Raw genomic sequence first — 16,732 nt, 5'->3', positions numbered from 1 at the left:
GGCATGGTGGATCACAAAGATGCATAGGCCTAGTAGATTCTCATTCTGTATCTGGAAGTTTTTAATGTTTGACCTTTTATTATGTTTTCATTGTGCTGGAAGCCTCCCAGAGTGGCTGGGGAAACCGAGCCTGATGGGTGGGGTGTAAATAAGAAAATTATTATTGTTATTAATCTTGAGAAGATTTGCACTCTCCCCCCCCCCCAGGTGCTCCTGTGTGTCTGGTTCAGAATAAGGCAGCTTCCTGTATTCCTACAAAAACAAACTTTTCTGCTTCAAGAAAAACTAAAGTCTGACTTGACTGAATTATGCAATCTAAATGGTTATACTATCAAGAAACTCCTGTGGAGTGTGTGTGAGTAATTTAAGCACTGCTGCTCAGACCACTGGAAACTTTATTTAGCTTCTTGTTGGGATTCTGAGATTTCACCAGCCATTGTCCACTAGGGTTGTCAAACATACTTTTGCAGCCATAAGGGCTAGGCATTTAAAAATAAACAGCAAGCCAATTTTTCCACCCAATGTTGTGCTTTTTCTACTTTTGTGCTGAAATCACAGGATGCACGTTGTTCTACGCTGCACAGCAATAACACTTCTCCCTGCCCACCGATTTATAAACCAAACCACCTTGGTACTTACGGATTGGAGTAGCTGTGCCAGTGTTAGAAACTGAGATGTGAAAGCTAGAAGCTAAATGGCGCCTTAAACCTAGGTTATGGGTGCAACAACGTGTGTGTCTAGGCGTACTTTTTTAATAACAAGAATAACAAAGTTGAAAATGAATTAACTACAGCTGAAATATTAGGTTCATTTTTCACATGGTCTAGTCCTTCCCCTGCCCCCTCCCAATATTCTTAAGAGGGTCTCTTCTCCAGTCTTCAGAGAGTGGCTGAAAGTGGGGAGGCAGAAAAAGGTCCTCCTTTCCTTCCACTCTGCAGTTTTAATCTGAAATCTTAGGCGCAGTATTGCGCCCAGAGCTCAGAAACTGCTCACACTAATGAAATTCCCTGTCGCAAAATGCGCCTAGAACAATCGGAGTTTCAAACACTGAGCTGTGCCAAGGTTATATCATTACTGCCCAGTGATTTAACCATGCTGTGCCCTCCTTAAAGGTCCGTTCGCTACCTTTTTAAAAATACTTCTGTTACAGCAGTTGGTGTGTTTTTTGTTTTTTTTTAAACTACTTAATTTTATATGGTATCTTATCTGCTGTCTGGCATTGGTTTGTTTGTTATTAAGCATGTGTTTTTGTCTAGGACTCTTGATATGAATGTCGTTTTGATTCTACATAGTTGATATCCTTGGCTGCCCTTGGATGGAAAGACAGGGCACCCATTTACAAAAATGTCATCTCACTCTTGCACTCTCTCCCCCTTTTTTTTTAACAATTGAAGTTTCACCGGATTTGTAGGAAGCAAGTATTAATCTCAAATGAGCAATTGTCTGTGTACTTCCTTGGTGCCTTATGAGGCTGCTGCATGCTGAGAAGCAGTTAGTGGCGCCTACCGTTAGTATAACGTAGCACTTTAATAATGCCACCTTGTATTTATTAGGTTAAATACTGATGTAAGGAGAAACTTCAGTCTCTCATCTCATTCTTCTTTTTACCTGATGGATGATAAAACACTGTCTGAAAGGTCTTTGTAATGTCTGTGTTGGAACTAGAGGTCTGATACGGCGGAGCCACCTCTTATTCAGGTCAAGAGGATGATTGTGGAACTGGAACTGACAATACCTCACTAAGATGTGACAGTTTTAATACTCTTTCCCTTGTGTGAAATTAATACCAAATTGCAGTCGCAGCATGATGCGTCTTCCAATTATCTTCAGGGAAATATGAAATTTACATATTGGTTTATGTGTGTTCGCCTCTCTGCTGGGAAAATTTCATAGTCGGTGGAGTTGCATTGCTGGTAAGGAGGGGCAAAATCTAGGCATCCACCTTCAAAGACCTTGTATCTCCAAATTCAAACTGGGTGCAAAATTCTGGTCTTCTGATTTTACTGTAATGGATCTGGCAGTTTTGAAATTGAGAACAGGAGAGGATTTTGGAGGAATACACTCGACTAATACGTTGGTACCTTATGTTACCTAAGGCTGATGTTTTTCCTTCAAATTTGTGGTTGTATGTGAGTGGAGAGGGTGAGGTTTTATGTAAAAAACCGTTCACCAAGTTGCATGTTTTGTGGTTCATGTTTATATAGAAAATAATAAACTTCTTTAAAAAAAAAACCCCAAAAGGAGTAGTTGGAGACTGGACTCAGGTCCTGTCAAATTCCCAGCAAAATCAGAAATTAGTCAATTGGAGAGGGGGAGAGACCTCCTCACTGGAAATGACTGGGACATTGGGGCTGTGCCAATTATCATTAGTTGAGTGAGGGTACATGGAACCTATGAGCTGTTTGTGCTTTCTCTCCACTATTGCAATGCCCGCCAGCTCCCAAGGACTGAATGATCTTTAAATTGGTAGAATGCAGATGTTTGGGACTACAATTCCCATCATCCATTACCACTGGTCCTGTTAGCTAGGGATGATGGGAATTGTAGTCCGAAACATCTAGAGAGCTGGAATTTTCCTATGCCTGATCTAAGCTTAACACATGTTGTGGGAAGCACAAGGTGTACATTTTGTAACCTAAAGCATATAAAGAAGGATGTCACAAGCTCCTAGCATCCCTTCACAATGTTGAGAATATACTGTATTACCTCCCTTTGGACCTGAATTGCTTTTGAGGATCAGCATAATATAGCAACCTTTGTTGCAGACACACATTTGCATTCTTTGTTAGTCACATTTGGCTGCTGCATCTCCCTCTCTGAAAGGCTGTCATTCATTTTTAGCAAATTCTGCAGGTCTTCGAAGTGTGTAAAAACTCTTCCTTGATGAACAAATGAAGTGTTGCTAAATAGTACTTGTAGATGTCTTCACTCTGCTTGTCAGGAGTCTGCAACAGCAATAAGACAGCTGATTTTAAAAGCAGTATCTTTATATTTAAAAATGTTCTGGCAGTTCGTGATTTATTCATGCCTCTCCTGGCATGCAGTGTCAGGGACGTAGTTTCTTCATTGGTTCAGAGTTAAATGTCAGCAGAAAATTAGATCTGTAAATTCTTGCGAAGGAGAGTTTCTCGTGCATAATTGCAGGAATAATTACGAAGCCTCTTTCTATTCTTGGAAAGAAAGGGCAACCACTACTGCTAAAAGTAAAAACGGAAATGGGAATTCTCCCCTCATGTCATAAAGAAGAGTAGCCCAGCTTGTGGTGCTAAAGCAGAATAAAGATAAGGATGGGAAAGATTGAGATTACACAACAAAATTTTAGTGTGCAGTGCTTCTGTTCCCCTTCTGCCCCCTCCATTCTGCTCTCCTAGCCCTGCCAGTATGCTTAGTCCTCTTGGACGTCTAATGGGTTTTCCCCCTCCATTTTTTCCTTTTGGCACAGGAAAATAGAAATTGTGCTGCTCAGTCCCAGGTACATTGCAGTCTGGGATTTCATCCTTGTCCACAGGCAATTCTTAGTGTGAACCATGAAATGACCTACCCAAACAATGAGATTATTTATTCAGCATAAAAAAGGTAAAGGGACCCCTGACCATTAGGTCCAGTCACAGATGACTCTGGGGTTGCAGCACTCATCTCGCTTTACTGGCTGAGGGAGCCGGCGTACAGCTTCCAGGTCATGTGGCCAGCATGACTAAGCCACTTCTGGCAAACCAGAGCAGTGCACGGAAATGCCATTTCCCTTCCTGCCAGAGCGGTACCTATTTATCTACTTGCACTCTGACGTGCTTTCGAACTGCTAGGTTGGCAGGAGCAGGGACTGAGCAACGGGAGCTCACCCTGTCGCGGGGATTCGAACCGCCGACCTTCTGATCGGCAAGCCCTAGGCTCAGTGGTTTAGACCACATATATAGCCTGTGTTTCCTCCCTCCTCCCTTTCAAACCATGTGATTCCATTGCCCCTCCCAAGTGGTTGAAAGCTGTTCCCCACTCAAGATGTGTTTGGGCATTTGCTGAATCCACGGGCAGGTCTTCCGTGTCCTTGTCGGTGCCCACTCAGTTTCCAACCATCCCTGTGCTGAACATTATTTCAGGGGGGATTTTCAGCTTGAATGCGAGTAGAATGCGCCTTTTCTGATTGGAGATCCTGGTTCATCATGACCTCCAGTCACGCCGAAGAGGGTTCTACTTGCATTAAAGGGGACACAAGTAGAAATTGGATGCTGAACGTAAAGAAGGGGATTGAGCGGGTGGGGCAGGGCTTGCAGGTGTACTCCCTCCCCACCCCACCCAACAAATACAGCTTCCTGTGTTCAGGCAAGCACCTGAACACTGTCTCACAACCTCCTTCCTGTGTCATTGAGCTATTATGGCAGTTCCCTCAGTGCAAGAAGTGGAGTTACAGGGAACCAAGAAGAGGGCCTTCTCAGTAGTGGCTCCCACCCCGTGGAATGCCCTCCATTCAGATGTCAAGGAGATAAAGAAATACACAACTCTTAGAAGACACCTGAAGGCAGCCCAGTATAGGGAAATCTTTCATGTTTGATGTTTTATTATGCTTTTATATTTGTTGGAAGCTGCCCAGAGTGTCCGGGGCAACCCAGTCAGATGGGTGGGGTAGAAATAATTTCGTTCATTCATTCATTTATTTTATTAGGCTGGTTTTGAGATTTATATCCTTTAGAGTTTTTTCTAAAGATTTATTTTGTGTGAACCTTAGGGTTACCTCATGTCTGCTATTAACTGCTTTCTGGGTGGTGTAGTTTTGGCTGTGCAAGTGCGGGCAGCAGAAGATTTGGATTTGCATTAGCATATAGATTAAATTGTTTCAGCAAATCTACCCAGGCACTCAGTTTTAGCATGTACTTTTATTTTGAATAATTGTTTGAAAATTGCAAATTTTATTTGTATTTAAAGTATTGTGTTAACTTGTTTTTATTTATTTTTTTAGCTGGTGTGTGTGTGTGTGTGTGTGTGTGTAAATGAATAAATAAATAAATAATATTCTAGATTGTTCTTGATGAATTACTTAGAGGTCTTCTGTTGAGTAAGCAGTGTTTAATTTTTGTTAATGAATATAAATGAACAGGTTTAAGTTGATATTTGTGTAGGCTGGAAACTTAGTATTGTCACACTTCCCGAATACATACATTTGAGAGAGAGATTGCTGTTTTGTGTCTCCCTCCCCCCAAAAAATTGGCATTTCAGTGTGAGTTTGTTAGTTTTCATACAATTATTTTTGTCATGTTGCCTTTAAGAGACTGGAACAGCATCGTTCATGTGCTTGTGACACTGAGGTGGCAGATTGGCTAATGTGGTTTTGCAGCGTACCTTTGGCATCCATATAAAGCTTGCTATGCTTTCCCTAAAATTTAAGGTAACTGGCCCCACTGCATTTTCTGTGTCATTTAATAGGTGCTCTTTGGATGTGCATAGTCTTAAATCCTCATTGCAAGGTGGAACAAAAGGCCAGTTGGCTGAAACAGCTGAAGAAATGGAACAGTGTTGATGTTTGTCCCTGGGAAGATGGGAACCATGGAAATGACCTGCCCAGTCTAACCAATGCTTTGCCTCAGGGTGCAAATGCAATCCAAGGTGAGCCCTGACTTAATTTACTCTCTGAGACACATGAAATGCAATTTAGACTCTCTGCCTGGACCATCATGCTCGTTTGTCTAGCAGCAACCTTAGTCCATCGTCTTGTTCATATTCATGGCTGAGGATTGTGGTGCCACTGCTGGTGGGGAAAACAAGTCTACAGGCTCTGTGCTAGAGTTGGGCAACTTACGGGTAGCATGTTTATTTTTATTTTGATAAAGCTTTGTTAACAGTTTTCACATTACAATAAAAGACAAACTAATCACACAAAAATAATAAAAATAAAAGGAATAAAAGAGCAGAGAAAAGATAGAAGAGATAAGCACAGAATCCTCTCTCACAGATATATTTTAAACTTCTGTCACATACAGAAAAGGGTGTGTCCTCCCAGCTCTCACCTCCCAGGTAGCTGACCCTCCTGCACTCATTTGTCTCCACTAGGGTGGGTGACATCACCTAGGGAGAGGTGAATCATGGAATATTCATTCAGCCAAACAGTCTCCCAGCGAAAGGTTTGTGGCATCTTTAACCTCCCGGAAAAGAGGGCATATTCTAGCCTTCTCAAGCTGCGCTGTAGCTGCTGTCAAAATGGTTCTTGAAGGTGAGAGGGATCTAGGCGCAAAGCACAGCTTTTTCCTAGATAATTTAGATATCCTAAATTCGAGTATTTCCTTTGCATCACCCACATTTGTAGACTCACGATGCTGACATGTTGCAGGAAAGGGCAGCGCTGAAGCACACGCACCTCGCCAAATCATCCCAAAACTTAACTGTCCAACTCCCCAAATGCAACGATCTCACCAACTGGAGCACTCCAGCTCAGGAAGTCTCCGAAACACCAAAAGCGCAGAAATAGCTGATCTGGCAAGGAGGCGAAAGGAGGACACCCCATGGCCGTTCCGGAGTTTAAACAGCAAGTGGCCATGCCCCCAGCTGTGCCGAGACGCGGCTGGGAGTCCCCATGACCCAAGCGGCATCCCTCCACCCTCCCACCGGGTCACTGGGAGGTCCCGGATGCACTCCCACAAAATCCCCCCCCCCCCGGGAAGGAGAGCGGACTTGGGTCCCTGTCATAGGTTCCAATCCAAATCTCTTTTGTTTCTTCTGTATGGACCTATATTCTTTAAGTGCAAGTTCTCATTTCAATGTCTTCCACTAGAGCTATGTGATGACACATAACTTGTTGACTGCTTGCATCTGTTGCTCTCCCTTACCACATGCGAGAGCATCTTCCTAGTTTTGTGAGTGCTTCTGGGAGAGATTAGCTCTGCTGCAATCTTTGCTGCTGGCATAATTTATTTTAATTTAAAATAAATTAGCTTCTCATTCAGCATAAACACAATGCTTGGAGATGCATTGGGTAGGAGTCACATGCACTTGCGGTGGGGTTGTAGTAGCACAGCAGTGTGTGTCTCCTGACAACCCAATACCTCCAAGGGCCATATTACGTGAGAGCATTCAGTGCTCTTGCTATAACAAGAAGTAACTTGCTATAACATGTTGCTCCTCAGGTCTTTCATACAGAGTTTCATCTACCTTGCTGACTCTACCTCTTGTGTGACCCCCCTCCCCAAGCAGGCATTACACAAGGATGTCTTTTCTAAAACATTGGCAGGGGCCGCAGCATGTTACACAACTGTATGGAACTCTGTGTCTGATCAGCTGATCCCATGTGGAATTACAGTTGATACCATTGTTTGCTTTTTGCTAATCTGTTTGTGTGTTTGTATGGAAATTAAATGCATTAATAAAATGGGACACATGCACACACCCTTTTTTCTGTGTCTGTGTCTCATTAGAATTATTGTAGAACCCTGCATATGTTCTGTACACACAACCAATGTAATATTTTTTTCTTAGTGAACAGATATATGTAAAATATGAGAGCAATTTTTATTATATTGGTTGCAATACACACACACTATGCAGCCAAGGGTTCAGGTGTCTCTTCTGCTGCTTAGAAGCATAGTGCAGTTTTTTCTCCTTTTTTATGGCTCAAAGTGGTTCTGTTGAATCCACTGTTTAATTTTGCAACATACAATAGAAAGCAGTGTATCTAAGCCTCATTTCTATCAATTCAAAGCTGTATTTCCATGGTGTACATATTGACAAACCACCCAGGAATTTCTTAGGCATTTCTGTAATTGTTTCTGCACATGCCCAAATGTTCAATATACTTTGTGTTAATATACAGTGTTACTCTGTATATTAACTCTGGTTTCTCTTCAGATCGTAAATATACAGTGTTAAGACAGGATACGTTTTGGCCCCCTCTGGTGTGTATTAACTTCAATAGAATCCTGTGTGCTTGTTTTGAAAAAGAAATAGCTTGTGTAGGGTAAACCTGAAACTCTGCTTGTTAGGAAGCATGTATTGATTGTATTGGAGGAGGAGAGAGTGGGGTGCGAGTTGGGTGTTACCCATACGGAGGCATGAAACTGATTCTGTTTGAACTCGTGGGCCTGACAGATTCATCAAACAGGTCTCACCGGACGGTGTTCACTCGAGCCATTGAGGCGTGCGATCTCCATTGGCAGGACAGCCACTTGCAGCACATTATCAGAAGTGACCTGTACACCAACTACTGTTACCATGATGATGCTGAAAACTCACTCTTTGACTCTCACGGGTGGCCCCTCTGGCATGGTAAGTGGCTCAACCGGAAAGAGGTTTCCATGAGTTGCTGCTTTGTTCCATTTCTATGGCACTGTTTTTGGGGGACGGGGAGAGGGAAGAAAGGTCTGGCAATAGCAACAGAGCTTCCCTTCAAACGGTCTTTTATTCCCTTGCCTTTTAAAAGTACTGTTTTCTTAGATTCTTCAACAAACAACAAAAACCCCGTTCTGAATGCTCCCCCGGGATGGGGGTTGCTGCAGACGCGGGTGCGCTCTTTAATAATGCTTCCCCCTTTCTCTCTGTTCAGAACATGTGCCTACAGCCTGCGCGAGGGTGGATGCACTAAGATCTCATGGCTATCCAAGGGAAGCACTGCGGCTAGCAATAGCTATTGTCAATACTCTAAGGAGGCAGCAGCAGAAACAGCAGGAAATGTTCCGGTTCCAGAAAAAAGGTAAATGCGGGCAAGATGATGGCAAAAGGTTGCAGCCTGGGGAGAGGAAGGCTGGAATGGGGCCAAGTGCAAGGAATTGCTGCTTGGAGGTAAAAGACTGCGGCTGTGCAGTGGTTGACTGTAGCTGGCAATGGGGAGGCGGTTCATTGCCAAGGTCTCCATAGGGCTATGGCAGTGTTTGTGCCTCTCTGTAAAAGAGCCATAGTGCTGGCTTAGAGCTTTTAGGTTCTTCCTACTCCCACCAATGCCACATCTTTTGAATACCTAAATTCAAAGCAAGGAATGTTGTATGTAAATATGTTTGTAAAGCAAGCAACCAAGATGGTCTCTAAAGCAGAATAATTTGGACCGTACTATTTTCTACTCCCAACCTTGGACTCTCTCTGCACTGGCTCTAGAATGGGAAGAGCATCAGTTTGCATGTAAGCCTGGCGATAAATCTGGAGTGGCTGCTTTGTAAATGTGTGAAAAAGATGTGTTCAGTTAACTAGTGCAGTGTTGGATGGGTCTAGTCATTACAGTGGTACCTCGGGTTACAGACGCTTCAGGGTATGTGATTTCGGGTTGCGCACTGCACCGAACCCGGAAGTACCGGAACGAGTTACTTCTGGGTTTTGGCGCTCGCGCAGAAACACCAAATCACAACCTGCGCATGCACAGAAGTGGCGCTGTGGGTTGCAAACGCTGCGGGTTGCGAACGTGCCTCCCTCACGGATCATGTTCGCAACCCAAGGTTCCACTGTATTCATAGAAATAAGGGTTGCTGTCAAACAGCAAACTGTTGCTTGGTTGCTGGATCCAGGAATTAGAAGGGGGTTCAGGCATACAGCACCTCCCCCCAGTTCCTAACACTATGAAGGCCCAGGAAAATGAAATATGAAATGAAATAATGAAAATGTGTTTTTGGGGGGCGCATTTCTCTGAAGTTGCCTTTTGTTTTTTCATGAAACATTGAAATTACTTTGAACTCCTGACACGGACAGTAGTATTTGGCATGTGTCCAAGTAACCTTTCAGTCAATTTCACTTACAAAAGTTAGTGTTTGATTTGCCCCAAACTGCAAAGGAAGTGTACATGGGTGGGGAAAGTGTACGTACAATTGTAATCCGGAATTTATTCCATTGGGGTAGTGAATTCATTGGAAAGGAATTTGGGTGTGTGTCTTAACCGCTTATATATCTGTAGTTCCGTGACTTGTTCTCTGTAGTAAATTGTGTTTACCTGGTAGTAGCTGGAGAACATGACAAAGTATACACAAACAGGGTTTTGCACAAGGATTACACAGGAGCAGCCTGCACTGGACAACTTATTTGCAGGGCTCCCTTCCATTATTCTAGACACCCTACTCTTGCTTCCACTCATAACTCATCTCTCTGAGGCCAAAAACAGGCACTGTAGTTGATCACCCTTCCTTATTGGGAAATGGGAGTTTGCAGGTTCTTCAGAAGCTGCATAGTGTTAGAATGGACAGAAGGAGTGTATGAAGGCCTCTCTGTCTGATGGAAAGGGCACCTGAAGGATCTCCTGCAACCTGACAAAGCATGTGCCTTTCAGCTCTACAGAGAACAGCAGTAGTTTGGGGCTTCTTCTTTGCCCAGTATCTCTACTTGGCAGTAAGCCCTCTACTAACCAGCCTGTGGGCCTCAGCATAGGTGCCCCTGACAGTGGACCCTGTCGACAGGGGATCTGTTACCTTTTACATTTTGCAAATAAGGCAAATCTAGCTGACTTGAAAGGTAGATCTTTTAAGAGTTGTCATGTGACACATGCCTGGGTTGTTGTTTTCCCCAGTTCCACAGGATTAGCTTAGTTAAAATAGTGCTCCTTGTTTTTCCCAGCAAGGAAACTAAAATAGATATCTCTTCTGTGCATACCACAAGTGTGCTTCCTGTTTATAAATCCTTCAGCAGTGACTCTAGAGTTTGGATAGCTTATAATCAAGGAGTCTTGCATAGACAGTAGGGTAGGCAGTCGTGATCTATGGCTTGCTCTGATAGGCAGTGAGAAATTGCTTTGCTCTAATTGATGCACAGTAGAACTGGCTTTGTATTTCTGTTTATTGGTAAGGGGGGGACAGAACAAAATGGTATTCTGTGTTAAGCAAAGCTGTGTTCGATCAGTATTCTTCTGCAGTTGGCATTGATGCATCTCCCTGAATGAAAAACTGCCATGGGCCTTCTGGATAATGTGTTCTGTTATAAGATACAGTATTTGGGTTCAAAATCCAGTTTATCTGTGGTCATTGATGGTGCATATGCTGTTGCTAGCTACAGTTTCCATGTCTGAAAAATCAGGATGATGAGGGGGGAAATGCAAGCTGTTTTGCCTACTAAAAGTACTGTATGATCACTAAGGCTGCATGCATTTATTTTTCTAATGTAGAACTTCTCCACAAAGGTGTTACCTCTATAACTAACCTGGAAGGCTGGGTTGGGCACCCATTGGACCCAATTGGCACCCTTTTCAGCAGCCTTATGGAGGCCTGCAGGGTTGATGATGAGAGCTTCCATGTGTTCTCAGACTTCACAGGTAAAATTTGATCATGGGTCAACTTGATTCATTTTTAAGCATGCTGTGGTTTTAACTTTGCTTTAGACCTATTATTTGCAACCATGCTTGCAAAAAACCATAACTTAAACATTTGCTGAATAGGGGTGTTGACAGTGCTTAAGAGGGAGGGATGTAGTTTGCATGTGTGCATACAAAATAGTAATCTTGCCCTACTGTCAGAATATATGAAGCTGCCTTCTACCAAGGCAGACCATTGGCTTGTCTAGCCTACTGTTTACCCTGCCTGGCATCAGCTCCCAGGACAAAGGTCTTTTCCTTTAAAACTGATCCTTTAAAATTGGAGATGCCAGAGCTTGAAGTTTGGACGTTCTGCCTGCAAAGCAAGTGCCTTATTACTGCTAGTAGTATTGTCATTGGCATTATTTACATTATTTACAATACTTTTGCTTAGTGTTTTCAAGTGTACTTGACATTTGTGCACAACCCTATGAGGTAGTCAGTGCTATCGGCCATATTGTAGATAGGGGGTACTCAGGCTAAGAGAGTGGCATGCCCATGGCTACCTTGTGAGGGTGGCTGCCTTTGTGAAAGTTTGCGGGAGGCTTGCAAACGATGCAGGAGGACAGGCACAAATAAGGCGTGTAACCACAAGTAAACTATTGAGTGACTTGATGTTTTTTTCCCCACTCCAGAGAATATGGGCCAGTACAAATCTTTGGAGTATTATCACCTGCCTGCCCACAAATTCTTAGAAGAAGGAGAATCTTATTTGACGCTGGCTGTGGAAGTGGCATTGATAGGACTGGGGCAGCAGCGAATAATGCCTGATGGCTTGTATGCACAAGAGAAAGTTTGTCGGAATGAGGAACAGTTAATTTCCAAGCTACAGGAAATCGAACTGGATGACACGCTGGTGAAGATTTTCCAAAAGCAAGCAGTCTTCCTATTAGAAGGTAGTTGACTATTGATGCTAACCACTTCTTTCAGCAGTTTCTAATAAAAAGACCAGGTACTCCTCTGGGAGTTGGCTTATCTGGTAATTATCAGGTTCTTAGGAATCTAATGGTTGCTTATAGATCTTCCATCAGACACCCAACGCCACCCCCATACTATACTCAAACATTGCATTGATGTGGAAGTGGAAGGGGCTTGCTTATGTATTATCTGAATTAAAAGTATCTCTCCCCGCCCCCCGCCCCCAGTTAGTTTAGGCTAGCATGTAAGGAAACTGAAGTTCATAATGACACCACCACTTTCTAGCGAAACATTGTAAATGTGTGAAATTAAACTTGCCCTAGACACTCATTGCACTGGCCCAATTTAGATTGCTTATGAGGAATTTCATACTGTGAACTTGATGGGGACCGAAAGTAGCTTCACATGTAAAAGTGTGATTTTTGTCCTACGTCAGAAATCACACTCTGATACTTGTGCCTGAAACTTTGCAACAAAGAAGTTTTCTTGCAGTGTCACACTGTAAATCATTAAAACACAAAGGAAAGAAATACAGTGATGTGTTTTTATCGTCCTTTAGAGAAAGTGCATCGCTTACAAGACATGCACACGATAATCCAAAGCATAAGGGTTTTCCATTGCTTAGACAGAGCAAGAGAATAGGGCTGGTCTCATGCTGGATTGGCAGAGGCTACCTGCCAATCATGACGCCCAGAACGTCTTTCTTAGCAGTGCAGTTCAGCCAAGGCCCATGCTCGTGACAAGCGAAGTTCCTATTTGGTGGTTGTAATCTTAATGTAATTAACAGCTAAAGAATGTAAGAAGAAGAAGCTGGCACTATGGGCACTGTGGGATTTGTGGGTGGGTGGGTCTGTTTAAAAGTAGTGCTAAGTAGTGAAAGTTGTAGATGTCATTGTTTTCTTTAGAAGAAGTGTGTTCAATCTGGCCCTTCTGGAAAAATGAGAGAAAACATTACGGGTTTTCTGTTAGCGTCAAAATGATGTTATATATTAGCATTAGGGAATCTTTAAAGAACAAGTGCGTGCCTTTTTAAAAGCATTTTTTCAGCATTACTTTGGAGCCTTTTGTCAGTGTTTTTTTTTGTGTTGGTTGGGGGGTGTTTCCTTAAAGGATGGATTCATCTAGTTTTAGCTTGATTTCAGCGGGTGCTTCCAATTCTCTACACTTCAGTGTTTTCATAGAATGTAGTTCTTAAGCTGACAACCTCCGCTTCCCTTTTAAAGTATAGGAAGCTACCTTCTACTGAATCAGGCAAATGGCCTGTCCAGCTAAGTACTGACTTGGCAGCTGCTCTCCCAAGGTTTCCCAGAGTTTCTCAAATTAAACCTGGGACCTTTTTCATGCAGAGTTTGTGCTTTGCCATTGAACTATGGCCGCCTCCTCCCTTTTAGCAAGAGGTGCAGCCACTCACCCCAGTGCTACAGCCCACATACCTCAGTAGCAAACAACATAGGGTCTGAGGAAAGGTCAGAAACCTTTTGCGATGTTACATGCACCCGCGCACCACATGCAAGTGTGTGAGCACATGCGCACACTCCTGTCCTCTCCCTCTTAGGCACCTATGTCTAAGCTCACCTATGTTGCATCATTTGACTACATCCAAGGGTAGTGAGGGTGGTGATTCAGATACCTTGGCTTGACGTGCATGGCAGAAATCTTCTTAGTCAGCTAACTCCCTGCATTTTTGCCACTTTAAACTGCAGGAGCAATTTTCATAACAAGTCAGCTTAACGTTAAAGAAAACATGGAATAGCTTCTATACCAATGAATGAAAAGCGAACAAATGAAGTGTTCTGGGCTCTTTGAATCCAAGAAGGAAAGCTATAGCCAGGCCACCTTATTTGCTTCAATAAGATATATTTATCACCACCATTTTCTTTTAGTACTGCACATTTCTTAGAGGACCCCTCACCAGAGAGCTTATTTCTCTTCACTGTGAGTGCTTTTTTTTTTGGCAAGGATTATTACTATATTTCTAGATAACTTTTAGCACTTTCGATTTTATGTACAATCAAACTACAGCACTATTTATAAGACTTTCTGTTTTGTTTTTTTCCTTTCCCAAATCCCTTCCCTCATAGCTGGACCCTATAGCGGTCTAGGTGAAATCATCCATCGAGAGAGTGTTCCAATGCACACATTTGCCAAGTATCTTTTCACCTCTCTCCTACCTCATGATGCTGAACTAGCATACAAAACTGCACTGAGAGCAATGCGGTACGTGTCTTTAAACCTCATTTAGAAAAGAAGCATAAACCTGGTCAACGGTATGAGCTCCCTTCATCCATAAAGTCATGAGGGAAGGCCTTGCTCCACACACCTGTTCTTTTCGGGGGTAAAAAGGATGGTGACAAGGAGCAATGCCTTTTCTGTAGTGGCACCCTGTGTTGTGGAACTCCCATCTCTAAAGGGGCTCACCAGGTAAGCTCCTTTGACTTTTAAGAAGGCTGGCAAACAACTTCCTCCTTTAAGGAGAGCGATCCTGATAGAGGATGTACACAATGTGTTTGATTTATCTGTGTGTTTGTAGTAGGTTGTTGAAGCCTATACTTTCAATGCAAGTGTTTCTGCACTTGTCTTAGATATAGTTTTTGAGTATCCCTGGAGACCTGTTTGGCTATAGAATGGGAAATCTAAAGAGTGGGTGAATGAACAAGAACCGCAAGACTGATTTAAGGAACAGGTGGGTTTGAACACAGGTTAGCACCCAATTAACTCACACGTTGCGTAGCATGAGTTAATTTGAAAATGTTCTCTAACTTCTGTTTTTTAACCTTCTGATACAAGCAGTTCAGTTGCTTTAATCCTCTCCCCTGCTCCAAAAATGAAATTCCCAGCAGTAAAAATTCAAGAGATAACCCTATTTTCAACTTTCTAAAAAAAGATATCTGCTGTGCTTGACACCAAAAGCCTCAGTCCTGGGCTTTTTGATGTTGTAATAAACAGCACTGGGGCGAATTGCCTTGGTAGGTCTTCACCTTTTCAAGTATGAGCAGCTGTCTTGCAAACACAGACTGACTTGGGAAACAATGGCAAAGTTTCCTCCTTGCAGCTCTGTGCATTCTGTGGAAACCTCTCTGAAGTACTCAGTTGTGTTTATCATTGTTGGTAGTAAATCCCAGGGCTCTAATCTGTTTAGTCTGTCCTTCAGGGCTGCTTAATGGGCAACCCTTCCTGTTCTCTCAGAGCTGGTGAGGGTGGGGTAAGGAGAGGATAATGTTCATGTTAGAGCTATGCTGCTGCATGGTCAGTCCAGTTCTTTTGTCTGTTTCATTACCAGCCATCCTTGGGCACTCCTGGATAGAAAATTGGAATTAAATGAGGTGTGTCACAGCATTAAAATAGCTGATAGTCTCCCTTTTGCTTTCAGTTCTAGGGCGTTAGGCCTGTCCCAAGGGAGTGTTGAACTGTGGGTGGCTGTGAGTTTATATATCTCAAAGGAAGCCCTTTGGGAATACAACTGTGACACACACTATGAGCAGGGTGGAAATGGGACCCATCTGGTCTACAAAGAGAGACTCTTCTGTTTGACCCACAAAATTTTCTATTAGAGCTAAGGCAACTTGAGACAGTAACACAATCTGTAATATGAACAAAGTATGCTACTGTCCATTGCATGCTTGGGGCAGAGTACAGTCGTACCTTGGGTCCCGAATGCCTTGCGACTCGAATGTTTTGGCTCCTGAACACCGCAAACCTGGAAGTGAGTGTTCTGGTTTGCAAATGTTCTTTAGAAGCCGAACGTCCAGTGGGGCTTCTGCAGCTTCCGATTAAGTGCAGGAAGCTCTTGCAGCCAATCAGAAGCTGCACCTTGTTGTCGAATGTTTTCGGAAGTCAAATGGACTTCCGGAACGGATTCTGTTTGACAACCAAGGTACGACTATACTCTACATTTCAAGAACTTAATTTTTTCAAAAACTGAAAATTAAAAATCATATGAATTGGATTCTGCACCAAGAGAAGCAAGCATTATGAAAACGTATACGCATGGCGCAAATTAATCAAGACTTGCATAATTTCGCTTTCATTTTGTATGATATGTTTTGTAGTTTTAAAAACTATTACACATAAATTATTCTGCTTATGATTGTTATCAAGAGAGAGGAATACCACCAGACGCTTTGTAAACTAGGCTGCATTGGAGGCAAAGCTGTGTTTGCACACATTAACGGCGTCTTCTGCTCAAGGGAGGGCTGTTTTGCACCTCAGGCTATAAAGTTATTCAATTAAAGGTGGAAGAAATCTAAAGACAGCCTTCTTCTTGTGCAAAATCTGGTGGAGCCTCTTGCACAAGTAGAAGCAGGAAAATGGCTGTAGAATCCGTGGAACTACGTAAAACTGAGTGGTGCCAGCATCTGTAGAAGCCGGAGGGCACCATTTAACTGTGAAGCAGTAGTAGTGATACTAATTCTTCAGAGGGCCGTCCTGATTCAGAGGGCCATTCCCAATGATGTTGAAGATAAAATCCCACAGATGCACATGTTCACACAGAATTCTGCTTGTTGACATTCCTTTTCCAACTGTCCTTCATTACTTCTTTGACCTTTGAAAGGCTGAGGCTGCTCTGAATCATCGTGA

General features: G+C 43.0%; 2 protein-coding genes across 6 annotated transcripts in view; one reads left to right on the top strand and one right to left on the bottom strand.

The window, feature by feature from the left end:
• SMIM15 (small integral membrane protein 15) overlaps positions 1-16,732 on the bottom strand; it is a 444,121-nt gene that overhangs the window by 144,515 nt on the left and 282,874 nt on the right. The window lies entirely within an intron of this gene.
• The window catches only part of ZSWIM6 (zinc finger SWIM-type containing 6), a 101,813-nt gene that overhangs the window by 73,119 nt on the left and 11,962 nt on the right, over positions 1-16,732 (top strand). For 3 of the 4 annotated variants that reach the window (XM_028747970.2, XM_077936339.1, XM_028747969.2), the window contains 6 exons: positions 5,416-5,595; positions 8,068-8,244; positions 8,522-8,668; positions 11,051-11,197; positions 11,872-12,132; positions 14,236-14,371. In XM_028747970.2, the coding sequence (XP_028603803.1) occupies positions 5,416-5,595; positions 8,068-8,244; positions 8,522-8,668; positions 11,051-11,197; positions 11,872-12,132; positions 14,236-14,371 (1,048 nt within the window). The remainder of the gene's footprint in view (positions 1-5,415; positions 5,596-8,067; positions 8,245-8,521; positions 8,669-11,050; positions 11,198-11,871; positions 12,133-14,235; positions 14,372-16,732) is intronic. The other variant, XM_077936338.1, reaches the window with a different exon arrangement.

This window comes from Podarcis muralis, chromosome 11 (assembly GCF_964188315.1).
Source record: "Podarcis muralis chromosome 11, rPodMur119.hap1.1, whole genome shotgun sequence".
Taxonomy (NCBI): domain Eukaryota; kingdom Metazoa; phylum Chordata; class Lepidosauria; order Squamata; family Lacertidae; genus Podarcis; species Podarcis muralis.
The sequence above is the reverse complement of the archived record's forward strand: the minus strand, read 5'-3'. Positions and strand labels throughout refer to the sequence as shown.